The sequence below is a fragment of the Aphis gossypii genome, chromosome 3 (assembly GCF_020184175.1).
Source record: "Aphis gossypii isolate Hap1 chromosome 3, ASM2018417v2, whole genome shotgun sequence".
NCBI classification, from domain to species: Eukaryota; Metazoa; Arthropoda; class Insecta; order Hemiptera; family Aphididae; genus Aphis; species Aphis gossypii.
Window position 1 is genome coordinate 54,591,966 of NC_065532.1, and position 21,939 is coordinate 54,613,904.

General features: G+C 25.2%; 2 protein-coding genes and 1 long non-coding RNA gene across 7 annotated transcripts in view; 2 read left to right on the forward strand and 1 right to left on the reverse strand.

Annotated features, from left to right (window-relative positions):
- LOC114126531 (activin receptor type-2B-like) lies at positions 1–15,629 on the forward strand. 2 transcript variants are annotated; one of them, XR_007604726.1, is made up of 10 exons: positions 1–229; positions 9,770–10,094; positions 10,166–10,331; positions 10,397–10,533; positions 11,735–11,893; positions 11,965–12,194; positions 12,254–12,440; positions 12,506–12,775; positions 12,850–13,069; positions 14,786–15,629. XR_007604726.1 is itself a non-coding variant. In XM_027990503.2 (9 exons), exons 2-9 carry the CDS (start codon positions 9,840–9,842, stop codon positions 12,991–12,993), a joined length of 1,548 nt encoding a protein of 515 aa, XP_027846304.1. In that variant the 5' UTR covers positions 1–229; positions 9,770–9,839; the 3' UTR covers positions 12,994–15,629. The 2 variants fall into 2 exon arrangements, 1 of the variants encoding a protein (XP_027846304.1); XM_027990503.2 differs by having other exon boundaries at positions 12,850–15,629.
- On the reverse strand, positions 15,052–17,435 carry LOC126550647 (uncharacterized). Of its 2 annotated transcripts, XR_007604727.1 has the most exons (5): positions 17,311–17,435; positions 17,168–17,225; positions 17,034–17,105; positions 16,407–16,568; positions 16,208–16,336 (listed from the first exon to the last, which is right to left on the reverse strand). XR_007604727.1 is itself a non-coding variant. In XM_050202572.1 (4 exons), the coding sequence occupies exons 1-4, from the start codon at positions 17,350–17,352 to the stop codon at positions 16,504–16,506; spliced, it is 237 nt and encodes a 78-aa protein (XP_050058529.1). In that variant the 5' UTR covers positions 17,353–17,435; the 3' UTR covers positions 15,052–16,503. The 2 variants fall into 2 exon arrangements, 1 of the variants encoding a protein (XP_050058529.1); XM_050202572.1 differs by having other exon boundaries at positions 15,052–16,568.
- Positions 17,323–21,939, forward strand: part of LOC114126554 (uncharacterized) — a 16,279-nt gene continuing 11,662 nt past the window's right edge. Inside the window, exons 1-2 of one of the 3 annotated variants that reach the window (XR_003592602.2) lie at positions 17,323–17,453; positions 17,583–17,650. This is a non-coding gene — a long non-coding RNA (uncharacterized LOC114126554). The other 2 variants (XR_007604728.1, XR_003592601.2) reach the window with 2 other exon arrangements.

The window sequence follows — 21,939 nt, forward strand, 5'->3', positions numbered from 1 at the left end:
GTCCATATTGTTTTTGTTGTGAAAAAATCACTAAAAATTCTTGTTTTTAATATTTTTATCGCATATTTGTTTGTAATTCATGTGTGTTTTGGGTTTCCTTAATTCCTTTTAATTAACCACTTTAATACGCGTTAATACGTCTCGAGTTGCGTATGATGCCGACTCAGATGAGAGTTTGTAATCGTCTACGTGCAATAAGATCGTCAAAATTTCATTATATGTAATCTCGGTGAGTAAAAATATAATGTTTAATCTCCAGTGTCTATAAGCAATAAAATACTTAATTTACTATAATTATTTAAAAATTATATATAAGACATTTCCGAGTACTACTATTAAGTTCCTACTATGTTAAATTTATTGTTTAAGTTTCCCTTTTAAAGTTAACAATCAAATATTACATGCCTATTATGATATTATCAAAATTTTTTTTGCCTAAAATCTATTTATTTCTCATTTATGTTTATCAACGAAATAACGCTAATATTGTTCGGTTTTATTATTTAAAGTTCAAGTAAGTACTAAATTTATATTCTGATTAATATTATGATTATTAGGTAATAGAGTTTATCTTATCAATTATTTAACTAGAACTTAAATGTTCATTATATAAGATATATCAGCAGAAGTCTACTTAAGTTAAGTCAAATTTCAATTCAAATTTTATTTGCAATTTATTTTATTTATATTTATTTTTATATTTCAACTTGTAACTGAATTCTTTTAGTAAAAAATCAACACCCTAATATATTAATATCAATAATGAAATATATTGGATATAGTTACAGTTATTGGTATAATTTAAAAATATTTTAAGTCAATAAGAGTCAGTACTATTTTTATTTAAACCTTTAAACCTTAAACTTTTTTATTTAACCTATTAAGTCTGTAATAGAAAGTGTCAATCACTAAATGTTCACAAATTTATATTATATTATATAGTTACATAGTACACTTTCTGTTAATTGTTTTCAAAAAAATTTTAAAATCCTTGATTTAAATAGCAATTCAAAACTTATCTACAGTCTATGTACTTTAAGTTTTATTAAACTAGATAGGTTATCTATATTTAGTAATATATTTGTTAAAAATGTACTTTTTTTCCGAAACTACAAAATACAAAAAACAAATTCTGGTCTATTAAATACGATTCAAAGAGCGACAATATACACAAAACATAATAACCATTATAGATAATATGAAACTGGATTTTTAGATGATGAAGTTAATTTTATATGACCTAATCTTTACCTATTTTAAGTTATTATTTATTAGTCTAATGATAAATGGTATTTGATAAAAAAATTTACATTTTAAAGAAAATAAATTGATAAATTAAAAAGATAAAGTTTTATGCAACCAAATTGAAATATAAGTATGTACAAGTATAGCAGCATATGTAAAGGTCATATTTAAATATGATATCTTTGAATAAAATCAAAATTTAAAAATATTTACTACATGATAATAATGGGTTGATATGTTTATTTATTTTTATATTGATTAAAAAAGGTTAAAAGTGTAAATTTCAAATCTGATTTTACTCGCTCATTTTTTAAAATATATCTTTCAAATTGAAATATTAATGTACCTATATTTTATTTTTATACATTAGTTTTTTGTCAAGAACAGATATCTATAAATATTTATTATGTGAATTTATTATTAAACAAACATTTTCCATTAGGAAATTTACTATACTAATTGGTCTGTATCTGTTTTCCTTTTATTCTAGATTGTTTGTGGTATTTTAATTTATTTGTATTGCTATATTAGTTTTTACCTCGGTTTTTACTTACATTTTAAATATAATATTTAAAGTAATAAAACAATTTTATCAAATAATTTCTAGTTTTTTCTTAGTAGATATCATTAATATTTTAAATTAAAATATTAATTTTTTCGCTCATTTGCATACTATTTTCAATGGAAACTAGTCAAATCATACATCCCAACTATTAGAGGCTATACCTCCAACTGTTGCTTCCATTATTAGATTATAGCTGTGAAAGCGGCAAAAGTATGCGATTGGAATGATCATTGGCTATTTTAGTAATTAAAGGTTTTCAACAACATACTTAAGGTCGTTCTTACAATGTCTGGTTAAGACTAACTGGTAGAATTCTATCGGTTAACACATGATAAATTCTTCCGGTTAGCGTTATCAGGCACTAACCAAATATTGTAAGAACGGCCCTTAATTTTACTTGTACAAAACTGAACTCTCTTATTATTATTATTATTATTTCTTTTTTTTTTCATTACCTTAATGGTCTATTTAGTATGAGCGCTTCCATCGAAATCTCTCTCTCTAAAGTTGCTTTCCTGATTTATTATTTATAAATTTTTAAAACTATATACATCCGCTATCGAGTTTTGGATTGTCCTAGGAGTGTTTTATTAATTCTGTTGACCAATATTTTTTTAATTTGGTGCCTGTCCATTCTTCTTGTGTGCCCAAACCATTCTAGCCATTTTCTTCTAATAAAGGAGAGTACGAGGTGTGTTAAAAAAATAACAGGAATTATTTTAATGCAAAAATCATGAATTGTTTTTTTAACATATTCAGGCGTTTTTTTCAGATTGCTTCACGCAAACAGTGTTGAACTTTTAGGTCATTCTTATTAATCGGTTGACCTCGTGACAAGAATTCATGATGCACTATGCCATTAAAATCGAAAAGTATCACTTCCACAATTAACCTCACTTGTTGAGCCTTTTTTATGGCCATTTTGGAAACGCTTATACAGTTGTACCACTCGTAAACTCTTGTTTTACTCTTAGCAGAGTCACCATAAGCCTTCGTCAACATTCCATACACTTTATTTTACTCAAAATTTGATACAAATTAGTTGATCCATTTTTTTTTAACTAACAAAAATCGCTGAGCTCATAAAAACACATCTAACTTCAGCAGCTGCCACCGACAAAATAAATAATGAAAACAGCCGAAACTTTTATCATACTTTAGGGGTATGTGTAATCAATATCATAAAAAAAAAATTTGACAATCAGACTCTAAATCCGTGCAATTTAAAAATTCCCGTTATTTTTTTTAACACACCTATCTGACCTATTATATACTATATAGTCTCTTTATATTTTCATTACTCCTCCTTTCATATATCTTTATTTCTGAGTTAATGATTGGCTCATATATGGTTTGTTACACTTCTTTTCTTTTGAATATGATAAGTTTTCTATTGTCACCTTTGGTTAATGACTCAGTTTCATGAGCGATGAGCATATGTATTATACAGGTTTTTAAGTAATTATGGTTGTATCTTTGTTTTTTTCTTGATAATAGCTTAGATCTAAGAAAAGTTTCTTTTTTAATAATAATTAATACTAAAATAACATCTATTTCTATTTATGATCCGTTTGTTTATTATTTCTGTATGCATATTCTCGCTATTGTTATTTAGGTTAAGTATTTAAAATTATCAACTTTTTCTAATTTATAATTATAAGCTCCTATAGAATCTATATTTAGTGGTCTTCTTAAAAAGATCATGTACTTAAATTTTTTTTTATTTATATGCATTTATTAGCTTATATGTCGCGTTGATGACATTCTTTTTGGTTTTACTTATTACCATAATGTCATCTGCATATACTAAAACTTAATCATTACTTATCTTCATCCTTTGGTCGTAATTTGTGTCTCCTTATTATTTTTCAAGAGCCAGGTTGAATAATGTGGTTGAAAGGGCATCCCTTCTTTTAGGCTAAATTTAATTTCAAAAAGGTCTGAGATGCCTTGCAAATAGCGCACTCTGCATAATGTTTTTTGTTGCATTTTTCCTTTAAAATACATTTATTCTAAATATAATATTAAGATATAGAATAGTCAATAATACATAAGTCTTAGTTTGAACAACTTTATTCTTATAATTTAATCTATACTGATTGATGCTGTTAATCTTACTTTTTATTTTATTTTAATAATACAATATGATATTTGCTTAATTTACAATTTTTATTTTTATTTTTTTAGAGCATAAATATAATAGTAATAAAAATAAAAATAACATTTTAATAAAAATATTTAATAACTGTAGTCATGTCAAACATATGTATCTGTTTATTTAATCACATATAAATTATTATTTTATTTTCAAATTACAAATAGTTAGTCCAAATACAATTTTCAATATGAATCAAATACAATAGAAATAGAGATTATATAAACTTATCGTATTTTCTAAAGATAATTAATATGAGATAAAACATATAACTACAATAGAGATAGAAACTAAATAACTAAATGTATATATCTAAATTTAGCCATTAAGCCAATATAAGATAAACAATTAAATTAACATAATGAAAAAAGAATAAATATAAATAATATAAGAATAAAAGCAATAAGTAATTTAACATTTAAAAATTCTATGTTATTAATTTTATTCCCAAAAGATAATTAAAATATTGACCGGTAAAGAAGCTATATAATTTTGTAAATAATGATGAATGTTAAATAAGTTTTTGTTTCTGATTTCATGATTATTTATTCTGAAATAGATATTGGATAAAAGATAGGAGTCATTGATCTTGTTTATTATATAACTTAAATAGAAATTCTATTTATTTAAAGTCTATTTTTCTTTAAATTTAAAATATTTTCATAGTCAAAAAAATCACAGTTAAAGCAAATGAAATGCATAAAATCATATTGAACATTTTCAATTTGATCATTGGAGCTAATTGTGTGTTTCCCATATAATTCGAGCATATTCCCAGTGAGGATAATTAATTTATATAAAAAGGTATTTTCATGTGTGATGAATGATGATGATTAAAACAGGAACAATTTCACTTGATCGTACCAATTTAGAAATAAGCTTTTTTCTTATTTTGAATATATCAAGATTAAAAAAAAAGTTTCAAGTCAAAGATTACAATAAGAACTTTAATTTAATTTAAGTAGATCAAAACAAATTTTGTCCTGAAAAAGTATAATTTAAGAAGAAATATAGCGCTTATTATAAAAGAGATACTTTGACATTGGAATTAATTAAGAAACAAGCCATATGATGTATACCAATTGTAGAAACTATTTAATTTTGTATAAAAGTTCAGTATTTACTTTGTTATTAATACGTTTAAATATTTTTGTGTTGTCAACTAACCAAAGAATATTTGAATATTTAATAGAAAAAACAATATCAGGTTAGGTTGACTATGTCTTATTCGGTTATTCTGACATAGAAATACCGGCACTTATCTATTTTTCCCATAGTCTCTGTCACTCATAGTATGCCCGTTTCAAATATATTTAAATGTGGTTTTTACAGTTATTAGTAAGAATATTATAATTGAATGACATAAGTTTCAATTAATTTAATTTTTTAAACTTTGAAGTTAGTCATTTTTTCATACTTTTAAAAACAGTTTAAAATTATCAAGTTAAATAATTACTTATGTTAGCGATGAACGAATTACATTTTTAACTAATTTTAATTTTAATTTTTACCATAAAAATATGTAATTATCGAAGTATAGTAGGACTTTTAGCAGAGATCATAATGATAAATAATTACAATTCAAAATACTGATTTTTTTTTTATATACATTACCTTCATTATTTGTAACACAGAGCTTTTGGATTCCGATATTTTTAACATTTTCTGACGTTAATAATATTAACATTTGTTGCGCTCTATGGTATACTTGTCTATTTTGCTCATTAACATTACCTTAAAGCTAAAGTTAGGTTTTTAATAATGTTAGTAAAATTAATGAAATACTTAAAATATGCTGTTTAATCATAATATGCTAATATCTAGGTGATTTCATTGATTTTTATTCAATATATTTTATTTTATTTTAACTATTTAAAAAAATATATAACCAAAAAATTACTATTCGATTATTAGAATTTACTTATTAATTATATTGTAAAATACAGCATTTAAATAAATTGATTTGCCAAGGAGATTCTAATGATGATACGTGACTTTTACAACACTGTATATTAATATATTATACATACATACTATTTTACTACCTTCCTATGTATAATATGTATGTAAACATATTCACATTATGATAGAATACTTTACCCTAATTCAACTACTGACCTCTTGTGCTTGATGAACAAAACAAAAAGTAAGTTCTATGGTATTTTATTTATGATTTAATATTAGGAAAACATACAACTTACTAATATATCAGAAACACTAAATGGTTGATACATATTTGTACTTTCTTTAAATATACACATCAATTACATAAGAATAATTATAAAGTCATCTACGTCTTTCCACAGTTGGATACAGATACTGGGAGACTGATCGGTGTCGATATCGGACAGTAGTGTGTCGTCTTAGCTGAGAGGATAATTTACATAGATAAGATCATAATATGTAGATATAATAAGAGCTATTATTGTATATAATAACATTATTATATGATAATAGTTATTCGTTAGTTGCTTCTGACAATTTGTGGTTATCATTGCAGAGCATTTTGAATTATAATATTTAATGACATTTTAAATAATAATTATTTATTTAGTGTATAGTTTTGTGATTACATGCAATAATAAACTATTGTAACATATACTCATTTCTCACAATGTAGAGAAGATTTTCTCTACATCGTGTGTATAGTAGAACTTTGATTATCCGAATATCTGTTATACGAACCCTCTATACTAGGGGTCACCAATTAATACTTTTCGTGGGCCACATTAAGAATTCAGAAAATGTTTGAGGGCCATAAAAATTTGAATACATAATATTTATTATAGTATGCTGATTAGGTTAGGTTACATATTAAATTATTGGCTTTTTCTCTCCTTGTCTGCGGGCCGGTTAAAATTCATCCACGGGCCGCCATTTGATGACCCCTGCTCTATACTATCCTAGCTACAAAATTAGTGTATCCGAACGTTAATACATACTCGTTGAAGCTTGAAGCACTTGTACACCCGTGGCCGGCAGGCAACTGATTTTATCATTATCTTAATTTATTATTTATACATTATATACATGTATATCTATAAATATTTTTTAGATAAAAGCGTCGCAATTTGTCATTAAATGAAAATGGATAATTTTGTCAAAATATTATCATAAATATATTTTTTTATGTACTTGGTGATTAATGATTATATATTTCTAAATGTTTACAATTAAATTCTAATATATTTATTACATTTCCTAATTGTCCTAATTATAATATATATGTAATAAATAATAGTATGTTTTTAAAAAAAAATTATTTTTTAATTTCTAATATTCGAACTATATGTGCTCTATTAATTATTTTGGATAATCAAGGTTCTATTGTATACTATATTATGTTGTGTTGGTTGTAATGACTATATCATCAGCGTATGTAAATTTAATAGAATTAGTTGTTGGACTCAGTATAGGTGCTTATACCGATCCTTGCATGAGTCCGTTGTTTAATTAACGAGATTGATGAAGCGGTAGATAACCTCCTGAACCCAAGAAGAAATCATAGGATATTACAATGTCAATGTTTGATTTCAGGCTTTTTAGTGAAAAAGTTTTCAGAAACTAAACAATTTAATTAAAACCCAAAAAGGCCGCAGGACTACATGGTATGCACCTGGAGTTCTTAATAAACTGTGGTTCAGATACCAGAAAATGGGGTTAGGTTTAAATTTTACATAATTAGAGTCCTTCAGTAGTTTAAATAATTGCTATACTAGAACTCAAAAAATCAAACCATCGCCAGGAAAACTTTTGCCCAATATTTACCCACTATTTATCATAAGCTTTTGGAGAAAATAATCTATAACCAAATTAGTTTTATTGTACTTTATACTGTTCCGATGAAAGAAGCTGAGTTAAGACTTAACTGAAACTGCACCGACCGACTATTCATATCAAAGTAAACTTTCAGAACAATATTAAAACTTCTATTGTCTTTTTTGATGCATTAGCCACTTCATATTGATATTATATTCTTTTATATTTCCTTAGCACAATATACACTGCATAATAACATTCAACTAATCAATAACATGTTGACTAGCAGATCATTTAAAGTATATTAAGTACATATAGACGAAAAAATAAATTAATAAGAGTGAAAAAGTGTTTAATATTAAACATAACTTATTGAAAAGATAGAAATCAAATAAGAACAGTGTTTCAAGAAAAACAGGTAGAAACTTTGAATGTATTTTAGAGAGACGGATGAATAAATTTGTCCACTGTCCACATAGTAGTTATATCTAAAAATTAGATTCACAATATATTTATAATTAGGTACTGTGCTAAGTTCAAGATGCCGAAGGCACTTTTATTACTCATTATATATTACACTTCATCTCATTTTTCATCTCAATTATTTCTGAACTACTTTCAACTATACATTTTTAAATTCCTATTAGGCTAACTAATTCCTTAATCAATTTTCAAATTTTACAATCTTTCATAGATTTTCTCAAAACCCTTTATTTATTTTTCATTAAAAATTTTCCAAATTTCTGTATATATTCTCACTCCTTGTTACTTAAATATAATTAATAATTATATTGATTCCTTGTCATTTGAATGACTGTAATTCAAATACAATATAGGTAATATTATTTTTAATACATTAAATTTAAAATTCCAAACTGTGATAATAATATATCTACATACATAATTAATTTTTGATGAGAATACAAATTTGTCATCTATATTGAACATTTTTTAAAAAACCGTTCATTTTTCATAGTTATACAGTGATCTTGTTAATCCAAAGTCCATACTTGAAGGGACTGGATCAGTGGTATAACTAGGACCTTATTTTGAAGGGTGTTTTGTATATTTTTCATCAATAACTAGAAGAACATACAGTAAGTCCTCGTTTAACGTTGCCTCCTTTAGCGTTGTTTCGTTATTTCGCCGTAAAAGTTTAAGTACTTGTGTTTTGTTTAGCATTGCTTCAATATAACGTCGCTTATAATACATATTATGTTCATCAAATTTTTGTTTTATATATTGATGTAAATTATTTATAAACCGTTACAAATAAGTTATATCGTCGTGTTTTCTGCAAACCCCTCGACGTTAAGTGAGGATTTGGCGTATTTACTAAGTTTTAATAGCACTTAAAAAACAAAAGTTAATGATTATAATTAAATATCAGGTTTTCTTAGTTGCTTTTTTTGCTAGCTTGTCAATTATTTCATTAACCTGCAAGTTAATTTCCCTAATTATAGACATATTGATAAAAATATGATTTTATTAATAAACAAAGGAATGATGACTGATTATTAAAAAAAAAATTGTAATATTTTGCAATGTGTACGCCATATATATGTACAATATGTATATTATAAATGTAATTAATATGATATTATAATAATAATATGTATATTGTACCATGAATATTTAATGTGAGAAAAAAGATTTTTAAGGGTTGATATATCACCTAAATCACCCACCCCCCTTAGTTACGCCCCTGGACTAGACACTGTCCTGATTACCTAAAATCTTCTTTACAACTCTTGTACATTAAATTTTCTATAGTTAAAATTACTAAATCAATGTTTTTGTCATGTCATTAATTTAAATAAAATTCTTATACATAGATAGCTTACTAGTATTGGAACAGAATATAAATAATATTATTTTTATATGTTGGTCTAGTTGATCTACTTAGTGAAATCCAAATATCTGAGACATCTTTATACTATATAAAATCTATGTAGCAAGTTAAATATTATTTTTGTACAAATTTATGTTTATTTTAAACTAACAATTATATCTTTTTATTTAATTTTTTAATTATATGTTTTCAGAAAATGGAGTTTACAATTTTCAAGTGAAAGTAAATTGAAAAACCACTACTAAAAATAATTGAAGGAAACAATGGAACAAAAATTATGGATATGGATAATTAGTATTTTATTCCTTGTAACTACATGTAGTTGTGCTAGCCGCAAAAAATACGATGAAACTAAATGCCATTATTACAACCAAACTAATTGTGACCTTTATAAAAATGAAAAAAATTGTACTAGTGCTATCCAGAACTGTAAAGCCGGAGAAAATGATAAGCCATCATATTGTTATGCTGTTTGGACAAATGATACTAAAACAAATAAATTAGAAATTAAACTTAAGGTATTATAACTTAATTTGTATAGAATTGTATTTAAGTTAATCATATTTTAATTGTAATAAAAAAATTTTAGGGTTGTTTTTTAAACAATGTTGAATGCCAAGGTCAAAAGCAATGCAAAGAAAAAAAAGATGATATCAAATCTAATGGCATAATGTTTTGTTGTTGTGAAGGAGATTATTGTAATTCTGAAATTTTATGGGACCCTATTCCAACAACTCCTCGAATAGAAACAACATGTAAATAATAAATTTATATCATTAATACAAACAATTTAACAATATATGTATTTTTTCTATTTTAGCTGCAAAACCAATACGTGATGATAATGAATTAATACATACTATAGTGTTTTCTACCATACCTTTGGTAGCTGTAGCAAGTATGTTTTTGTTTGTTTATTGGGTTTATAAAAGAAGAAAAATACCTCAATTTTCTCATGTAAGTAAATAAATTGTAATTAATTTTTTTTTCTTTTGTAAGAATTAATGATCTTATAAATATAATTAATACAACTGCTATCATAATTTTTGTAATTTTAATAATTATAAATAACTGCTTTTTTCCTTAAACGAAGTCACTATTATACGTGTATTATACTTGAATTCATGGGTATATCATTGCTTACAATTTTTGGCAGAGATGCTTTGTCAGCCTATATCACTAAGAATATTTATTTTGTGATATAGTTTTTGATTAGCGTATTAAAATCATTTATTTTACTTTTAGTATTACAGTAGGTAATATTATTAATAGGTGGAAAAAAATCTTTTTCTAAAAATACTGTATTTAATATATTATTAGCTTTTAATTATTATAATAATAATATAATAAGTTAAATTTTTAAATTATAAAATAATAATTAACATTGTTATATATCAAGTTTTTATGGTTTTCTAACCACAAAAACAATTATTTGATATTTTTATGAATTTCATCAAAATTCTGATTTTAAATACATACATAAAAATATTGTGCCTATGTATTTTTAATATTCTTATACATTTATAAAAACAACTTATGCAGATCTTGTATAAAATTTTCAAAAATTTTGACCCAGAAAATAATTTTTTATCAACAGTTAAAGAAAAAAAAATTTATCAAAGCTCAAAAAAAGGAGAAATATTTTAAAAATTGTATCTTAAATAAAATTACATAAAATTACACAAAAAAAAAACTAAATTGGATTTATGTTATTATTCTTGTTTTTTTCTTTAATTTATTTTTGCCGATAATACTATAAATTGTTTGACCCCCTCTCTTCCAAGTACCAATTAGATTCACTTAACAGAAAAAAACATCATTGTAAAAACAATATACTCCTCATTCTGCTTAGAATCTATAATTCAAAATTGTTTTCAAACTTAAGAGTATTTCATTAGTAACAACATTGTAGATATTATTGTATTAACTATTCAATAATCAATTCATTTATATTTTTTGTATAATTATTCCTATTCCTCAATTAATTTATAACAAAAAAAAATATATTGTAATTTACAATTGTTTTTTTTCTTTTTTATCTTTACTTTGGAATTTAAATCTTTAGTGGGTGAGTTAAGCTAATGATATACATTACATAAATTGTTTGATTTATTTTTGTTTAGTTTTTTATTTTACAAATTATTTTATGTGGATTTAGGTTCCTTCATCAGATAGCTCTCACTTAGGGAATTGTTCTCCTATACTCAGCAATCGCCCAATACAATTAGTTGAAGTAAAGGCAAGGGGTCGTTATGGTGCAGTATGGAAAGCTCTTCATAAGAAAGATACAGTAGCTGTTAAAATATTCCCTCCTCAAGTAACATTTTATATTTATTTATATATAATATATATATACTTAATTTGTGTGTATTATTATTTTTATTCAAGGATAAAAATTCATGGTTAGTAGAACAAGACATTTATCAATTACCACACATGCAACATGACAATATACTATCTTTCATTGGGGCTGAAAAACATGCTAGTGTTATTGAAGGTGCCAAGAATGAATATTGGTTGATTACTGCTTACCATGAATATGGATCATTATGTGACTACTTAAAATCTAATATATTAACTTGGGATCAGCTCTGTCATATTGCTCAATCTATGGCAAGGTAAAAATATTAAACCATTTGCTTAGTATTTTCAAGTTTTTTAATCACTTCTGTTTCAGAGGTTTGATGCATTTACACGAAGAAATACCATCAGAACGTTCAGATCAATATAAACCGGCCATTGCTCATAGAGATTTTAAAAGCAACAATGTTCTACTAAAACATGATTTAACTGCGTGTATTGCTGATTTTGGTCTTGCTTTAGTTTTTCAACCTGGAAAGTCGTGTGGTGATACACACGGTCAGGTAAATACTTATTATTCATTATCTTCAACAATAAAGAATAAAATACATTTTTATTAATTATTTAGGTTGGCACAAGAAGATATATGGCACCAGAAGTATTAGAAGGAGCGATCAATTTTTCTAGAGATGCGTTTTTAAGAATTGACATGTATGCATGTGGTTTGGTATTATGGGAATTAGCAACTAGATGCACAGCACAACAAGGAGCTATACCAGATTATAGGTTACCTTTTGAAGAAGAAGTTGGACAACATCCATCGTTAGAAGACATGCAAGAATGTGTAGTACATAAAAAACTAAGACCCGCTTTTAAAGATAGTTGGAAGTCACATCCAGTAAGAAAATCATTAAAAAATAATTTTTTAATATTGCGTCTATTAATATATGCTATTGTGAAAATTATTTTTAGGGTTTAATAGCTTTATGTGATACAATGGAAGAATGTTGGGATCATGATGCTGAAGCTAGATTATCAGCATCGTGTGTAATGGAACGAATTACATGGCAATGTCGCCAGTATAATGGAACAGCAGTAACAACGTTAGCACCATAAAATATTTTATTTGTACTATAACATAATATACATCAGCAACCTAGCTTCTGCAGAAGACATTTGTGTTTCCTTTTATGTAAGTCGACTATTTAAGTAACTTTGTAAATTCTTTAATAAGTTGTTGATGTACAGCAGAAGTAATTGAGTACCTATAGAACCAACCTCTCCCCCATCCTAACAGTGTTTTTTTTTTAACTAAGCCAAAACTAACTTATATATATTATGTTTTCCATGTTCAGCAACGATATTTTCTATAATTATAGAAAGGTTACATCACCTTGTTGACATTATGGCATGGTATAATTATATACAAAATATTATGGGGGAGGGGGTATTCTCCAATAGCAGAATCATTTATTACTTAAATATATCTAAGTATGTATTTCACTATTTCGCATTAATTGTTTTAAACAATCCAGAGACTACATTAAAAGAAAATTTAGATACTTATATTCTGCGAACTGGAAAAAATCAATTTTGTAGGAATTAAATTTTACTGATTTATGCAATATTATTAAATACATTTTGATAAATAAAATTTAATTTTCAGTTATTTGAGATATTTGTAGTCCTGTTGTTTACCTGTCTAAAGACAAAGTAATATCATTTTACCATTTTGGTTGTCAATATTTATCATGAATTTTCATATTTGTGCCATACGTGATGTTTGGAATACATCAAAATAATTTATTAAAATTGATTTTTTCCATTTCTAAGTGTATTTTAAAATAATACCATTATAGTTAATAATATTGCTATATTCTTCTACCTCAAATTATCCACTCTTATAAAAAAAAAAATGTGCCAATAATCTTAAGGTGGTATTCATTGAGTATAATATATTGTATATTGTATATAGTATTAGTCAAAAATAAGTTTTTATTTGTATTTAATAAACGAGTTTATAGGAATATTTTATAATTGTAACAACTCATAGTCTAAATGTTTAAGCTAAAAATAATTACTTAATAACAATACTTTCACGTCCTAAATTTCTTTATTACCCCGTAACTATTGAAAGTTTTATTTTTAGTTACAATAAATATAATTACGTTAGCAGAAAATTTAGTTTTGATATTATAATAATTATTGTTATAAAAGGTACCTCGAGTAATCAACATGAATAATAAAATATAAATATACCTATATATTCTTCTTTTCATAGTTAAAATAAACCTAAAATTTTGTTATCTATGCCACTAGCAGTTTTATATATATAATATTTTTATTTAAATTACCCAAATTAGTTTCAATTTATATAATTTGTTAAATTGAATTTATTAATTAACAAAATGAATAAAAGATCTATTTTATCGAGCACCCCTTATTTTTTGAGAAGGGTGGAGGTTTTTTTTTTTAGCATAAACTAAATATGGTTTTCTACAACAAATTACTGAATATTTTTAATATTTTTAAATTGTATGACTTAAATATAATTAAAAATTGTATTTTTTATTTAATAAAATACCAATAGACTATTGATACATAACAAAACTAAAATTATATTAATAAAAATACTGTTTTTCTTATGTTCTTAATTATACATTATTTATAAATTGTAGCTTAGTAACTGTTAAACAAAATTGCATTATCGCTCCTTTGGACTCGTTTTATTATTGTTGCCATGTTATATTTAACCTTAATTTAATTTAATCTGTAAATGTGCTGTATTTTATTTTTAAAAATGTATAAATATAAATATGTTTAAGGTTTTAAAATGTCTATATGAACAAAATTAATGACACAGGTATTGAAAAATATTATAGCAAACATATTATTGTATAATGTTTAGAAATTATATAAGCAGGGCCGGCCAACAGAAGCTATGGGCGATGCAAGGACTTGTCCAGGGTGTCACTTACAAAAGGCCTCCAAATTCAAAAAAATATATTTATTAAAATGCTTTTTTACATTTTAATAATTTCTTGTAAAAATGAGTTTCATGCTGAAATACTGTAAATGATTAATGTTTTATACATGCACTTCTAAGTTATAACAATAATAATAATAGTTTATTGATATCATATATCAAGCTATTAGTTATGAATGTTATGGTAGTTGATAGGAACTTTGGACTTATTGGTCTTAATAAAATATATTATAATATAGGTACTTATCAATTAAATTAAATATGTACAGAAAAATTATAGTTAGTTATGGAACAAATAAAGTTTAGTTCCAAATGATTTAAATTATTATTTATTTGTACCTTAAGTCCTGATATGTATTTAACTATAAAAAAAAAAAAAATCTAAAAAGCCTAATATTGTAAATAAAATAAATATAAACAATTAAAGAAATTAAAAATCACATCGTTCATTGACTAAATTGAATTATTCTTATAATTTATCATATTAGAAAATTGGGTTAGGACAAAGGGACCGGCCCTGTATATGAATATTATAAATTCATACTTAAGACTACATTATTAAAATTTAAAATTTAAATAGTATAACAACTATAGATTTTATCTGTCATTGTTGTTTAATTTTGTTGTTTTCATTTGGCTATGGTTGTAAGATTGTTTAATAATTTATATCTAGGTACTAATATTGTATAAAATAGTTCCTTTATTATAAATAAATCTCTCTTCTTTTTTATTTGTATTTTATAATTAAAATTATTATTATTATTATTTTTTTTTTTTTGTTCCTTATAAAATATTTTATATAAGTTAGTACAACTACAAGCAAACTCCAAGACTGCTGCTTCATACACAATAGTTGTTTGTTTACATTCAAAATAAATAAATCTGCACATAATTTACTACATAAATAATGTATATAGAAAAACAGAATAAATTGTAAAGTATTTACATTTATATTTTAAACATTGTTAAAGAGTGTTTAATTTTTTTATTTTTCAAATAATGCAGACTTTATTTTATTACAACTTTTACATTTATATGATATGTAATACCGATATGTTTATGTTATATTATGTGTGTAAAAGTGAGTTTATGTGTATGTTTGTGTGTATGTGTGTATTTGCATTTATGTTTATGTGTTTAATATAATGTAAAGCTTACAATAATTTTTGTTCTCTTTTTTTCATGATACAGGGTGTGGATATTTTGAAGGTTTTGTTTTAAAGGATGGTTTGTTGCCAATTTAATTTAATTTAAAAAAATAACTAAATACCAATTTGTGAATGAGAGCAAAACAATTATTTTAATCATTTAACTTTTATTTTTTAACACATTTGTAAGTTTTACCTTTTTAATGACTCGTCAACATCCTTGTAACATTTAAAAAGACATGAAAATTTGAATAATAACTATGTTTCTTAATTTGTCTAAATTGATATTTGTATACAAATGTAATGTCATATTTTCATTAAAAACCTAAAATAATTAGTATATTTATTTCATAAACTAGTTATTAAGTTTTTTAATAGTTAAAATGAATATTTACAGATTTATTTGTATAAATAGTTGAAATGTAAATAAATTGATTGTGTGTGTAATATAATTAGATTTAAATACTAAATTTGTTATTTTTTCGCATCAGATCATTCTCTTTCCGATAAGCTAGACTCACTGCAGCTGGTATCTGTACTATCTGATTCCTCATCCACTATGAATTACAATAAAATATTTAGATATGTTTTGTAATTTATAGTGGTTATAACAGTAAAATTTGTTGTCTACATTTTACTCAGCACATTTTCACATATTGTAAAAAACAAATTAAATTTTAATTACATAACTAAAATCTTCTGAAAGTATCAACAATTTCTTTTAAAAATAATTAAAAAGAACAAAAGCAAATTTACACACGAGCTTTATTTCAAATTCAAAATTTTGAAGAAAATTATTCAATTTATTTAAAAATTAAAAATAACTGTTGGAAATTTTTTTAATAATAAATTATGATTGTATATTTCAACAGTAAATTGTTAATAAGTTACTATATTACTGTTCCATATAAAAAAATGAAAGATTTTATTTGTGTGTATTAAATTGCAATTTACTGTTGTGCACTGAATATTTATAAACATTTTTAACAGATAGGTGTAATGTAGAGTTACTCTGTACTCACTCATGTCTATTTTTTTTGTAAGTAGTTCATGAAATGTCATCATTGTCTCATTTGTTTGTTCATAACTCAAAACTATAAACAAATAATGTAAAACAACATTCAAATATGTAAATTTTTACGGTTTTGTATTTTACTTGTATTGCAGTAATTCAATGCAGTACTATAGTTTTTAGCCATCAATGCACTATGCATCTGTAATATTAATATATTATACAATTCGATTAGTATACTGTTATAATTTTTAACTTAACTCTTAATTATTATTATTGTTTATTACTTTTATGAAGAAATCCACTGGTGCTCTATTGGGTTCAGACATTTTTTTTACGGTACATTTTTACTTCAAGTACCTAAATAGTAATGTTTATGCATTTATAGTTTTGTGGTTTCTATAGAAACCAATAACCACATTGTCTTGAAGTTAGTTCCACTCTTTTATATTATTATTATTTTAGTTTAGTATAAGGTATAACCTATTAATTATTATTACTTATATTTGTATTTTATAAGTTTTTAATTAGGAAACACAAGTTTAATGTTTTATATTAGAATATTCAGGTTATCATGATTAGTGGTGGACTATGCCAAAAGGATACCAGGACTTGCTGATACAAATGGTATGAACAAGTTTGTACCTATTTAATATTATATTCTATTTTCATTAAATGCAGAGTATGAATTCATAGGCGCAAATAGGGTGGGGCTTGGGGGGCTAAGCCCCCCCCCCAATATTTACTCTTATATTAAAATTGAATGAACTTATTAATAATCAAATGTTGTTTTCGACTGCTTGCTCCATATGACTGTAAACATTTATTTTTTTTTTACATTTTAATTTTAATTTTTAATTACAGTAGAACCTCATTAATCCGGACTATTTGGGGCTCTAGGTTGTCCACATTAATGAAAATCCGTATTAAACAAAATAACCAAAAATCATAAATTATAAATTTAAAAAAAAATGTATTGGATATTTTATTATACAAGTTTCAAACTGAATATAAATACATATGTATGTCTTACAATATTTAACCTAAAAATTATTTATTTGGATATTATTGGCGATTTCGAATTATGAGCAACGGGGTAATCGTCCGCGGTCGGCGAGAGTTATCAGCGATCAGCCGCTCCGACTAATCTCGCCGACCGCGGACGGTTACCTCGTTGCTCATAACGCGAAATCGCCAATAGCACTCGTTTTCTTGTTTATTTTAATCTACGACATAAACTAACGTAATTTACGTATTATAAACGGCTGTCCGGATTAATGAGGTTCTACTGTATAGAGTAAATTGATTTATGAAATATTGGGAACATTTATATCGTGCGATATTTCGAAAACAGTACATTATGACTTTACCGCACGGTAATAATATTGCGTGTGGAATTAACGCCCGTGTGTTAGGAGATTTAAAACATGGATGAGATCAACAATGCTCCAGGAAAGATTCAGGAGTTTAGGGTTAATTAATATTGAAAAGGATATTAATATTGATACGGTATCAATATAAATCATAATAAATAATAAAATAATATCAGTATTAAATGACTTTGTCAAATTCAGCAGGAGAATAAATTTAATACTGTAATTACTTATTATCTAGTTAATAATAAATATAATATGTGCATTGAGTAATAATTTTATACTAGAAGCTAATAAATAAAAAAAATATATTTTTATTTGATGTGGAGAAGATGTGGGGAGTTTTTGTTGAATATATTAAAAGGCTTAAGCCCCTGCCAATGCAGTGCAGTAGTTATGGGGAGGGATATGGGGATAGATCCCCCCAGAGCCTTTTTTTTTAATGTTTAAATCATTGACTTATTGAGCCCCCCACTTTATGTTTAACCAATAAATTATATATCCCCCCCAGAACAAAATCATAACTACGCCACTGTGCCAATGTAATTCCCTATATTTGCGCCTATTATCATACTGTATGATAATAAATAAGCATGATGCATTGATAGGTAGGCACCCTAAAGGCTAAAGCCTAAAAGTCATTGGATGTATTCAAATCGAATCTCATTTGAGAATCAGTTAAATAGTTTTACCAAGTTGAATAAATTTTTTTTTCCAGTAATCAGTCAAAAAGTCCGTTTTAAAAAAAGTTGACAACAAAAAATCCGAAAATATAAAATTTCTCTGATATAGTCATATACGATATACCTAATTATGTATAAAATTGGCATAATAATGTACTACCTATACAGTATAAACGATGATTCAGACGTAAATAATTTTTTAGGTCAAGTACACTTTCTAAACTACATTTATTTTATCCTAATATAAAATTTTATTTACTATAATAATAAAACATTGTTAAGTTATTCATACTTAAAATACAAATAAGTGTGTAATAGACATATATACACCAAGTTATTCACCAAGCATGTTCATCCCATTTTTTTTTATTTAATCATGAATAATGTATATCTAATATAATAATATCTAAAATGTTGGAAAAAAATGAAATTATGAATGTTTTTTTGATAAAATAATCACCCTGTATATTAACAAAACCATTAGAAAGTGATTTTTTTCTAGGATTTATTCAGCCTCTCTCCACTGGAGTTTGGAAGGATTGTTTTATTTAATTATATTAAAACATGAATTATTAGCTGAAACCATACCTATTAAAATATTTGTATTAGATATACTATACCTATCTAGTATCTTTACCTATATGGCTGTATATCTTATCTATTGTAAAACGACTTAACTGTTTAAGACATTTCCTTAAGTTTACTACAACTTATACATAAGAGGTTTGTAAATGCACAGAAAACTTAAGAATAATAAATAATAAGTTAAAATAAGTCTACAATTTATTTTTAACAAAGTTTGATTTTATATTGGAGTAAAATGACCTATAATATCAAACTTAATGGTAAAAACATTATTTGTATTCTTTCGTTGATTCTTTGCGGTATTTTAATTTTTAAGCGAGTTATGAAAATTTTTAATATTTATTATGTTATGCATACTCATATTTAAGCTAAACGCACAAAATTGGTTCTACTGAACGAATACGAATATTTCCCATGTTATACGTTTATAAGACAGAGACAACAATTCGGGTGTGACATCTTCTTGAGGTCCAACTAGATCCAATTTTTTACCAAAAATCAATTTAAAGTTTAAAATGATTGTCAGTCAAAAATAAAACACGATTGCCTACTCGATTTACCTAACCAATATAGGGATATCGACGTCTAGAATACTCGTCTCAATTCAACATAATATCCACATTTCACATATAAATCATAAAATATATACATATATAATTAAAATGATTTCAAAAAGAATACAACTGGCCAACAACTGCTATTTTGGTTTGGGAACCCTGCTAAAATCTAGATCAATATCTCTAAATTTAAAAATAAAAATATATATGACATTAATACGTCCTGTCTCCTATATGGGTCAAAAACATGGGTTTCAAGAAAGAGAGGAAATAAGATTGGACACATTTGAAAGAAAAGTTTTAAGACGAATCTATATGGACCTTGTCTCGACACAGGAACCAAAGAATGGAGAATTCGAACCAATGAGGAAGTATATAACTTGTTCCAAACTTCCAAAGACCAATTATTTCAAGGGAAGTCACAAAAAGAAGACTGATGTGGGCAGGTCACGCTTGGAGGAAAAAAGATGCTATGATAAACACAGCAATAAAAGAGGAACCGAAAGGAAAAAGACCACGCCTCAGATGGGAAGACTGTGGAGAGAGAAGTAAAAGAAGTAGACCCAAGAGCAAACCGGAGAGAAGTAGCTGAAAATAGAATAAGGTGGAAGGAAATTTGTTTTATGAGATTATCTTAAAGGCCGGAACCCCCCCCCCCCCCCCCCAAAAAAAAGAAAATTAAAATTAAAGTTAAAACCATTATGTATTTTGATAGGTATAGCTTATAAGTAGCGGCAATAGGGCCCGGATTTATTTACATTTGTTTGTTTTTTACGATTTGAATTATAGTCAAAAATAAAAAAACAAAATTTTATTTTGCACATATTTGCATATTTTACCATTTTTGACATGCACAACATATTTCTGTATTTTAAATTTTTTCTTTGCATACCTATAGATAATTTTTAAATGCATAATGTATAATATTTTGATTATAATAATTAAATAACGTATTTATAGTAATATTTAATTTATAGTCAATACAATTTACTAAGAAAACCTTATCTTATCTGATATGTTACTTTAGTATATTATAAAAATTCTGTCGACACTAGTTATCTATAGTACCTAATCTGTTATTGAGTAAGTTTTCGTGAACCATATTTTAGTTGTATTTTTCATGTTTGTCGTGATCCGAGTGTGCGTTTTTTTGTTCATTAAATTTTATTTATTTATATATAAAATGCCAAAATTTAGTGCAACTACGTCTAGTATAAACTCCAATCATCATTGCAAATTAATCATAGAATAAAATAATTATACGTAAAGATATTAAAAATAATAAAATTAAAGATTATTTTTAGCATATTTTTTATTTTTAAGGATATATATTTCTACAAAATAAGGGCATAAATGCATATTTTAAAGATTTTTAGGGCATATCTATTATAACTCCGGGCCCCAGGCACGGCACTAGAATTTTTTTCCAGGGGAGGCAGAGTGGGGCAAATATTTTTTTTACGTGGGCTAAAATTTTTCAACAAATACTGAGGTTATTTTAATGAAATATAAATATTTTCGTATCATATAACAACATAATACAATGATTTGGGATACGTTTATTTGTTCATTTTCATCTAGTAATTAGTACTCAATAAAGGTAATAAAAAATAAATAAAAGATTTTTTCTTATTTTACAAATTTCAAAACACATTTTATTGAAATTGTAGTAAATTTTTTCCTTATTAAACAAATAATAAATTTAATTTATTCTTCAA

Coding starts and splice junctions, on each gene's coding strand:
- LOC114126531 (XM_027990503.2), top strand. CDS start 9,840: ATGGAACAAAAATTATGGATATGGATAATTAGTATTTTATTCCTTGTA. Junction 10,534..11,734: donor AAATACCTCAATTTTCTCAT/GTAAGTAAATAA, acceptor ATGTGGATTTAG/GTTCCTTCATCAGATAGCTC. Junction 12,776..12,849: donor ATAGTTGGAAGTCACATCCA/GTAAGAAAATCA, acceptor AATTATTTTTAG/GGTTTAATAGCTTTATGTGA.
- LOC126550647 (XM_050202572.1), bottom strand. CDS start 17,352: ATGTCTGAACCCAATAGAGCACCAGTGGATTTCTTCATAAAA. Junction 17,226..17,310: donor CAGTGGATTTCTTCATAAAA/GTAATAAACAAT, acceptor TTAATATTACAG/ATGCATAGTGCATTGATGGC. Junction 17,106..17,167: donor ATTGAATTACTGCAATACAA/GTAAAATACAAA, acceptor ATTTGTTTATAG/TTTTGAGTTATGAACAAACA.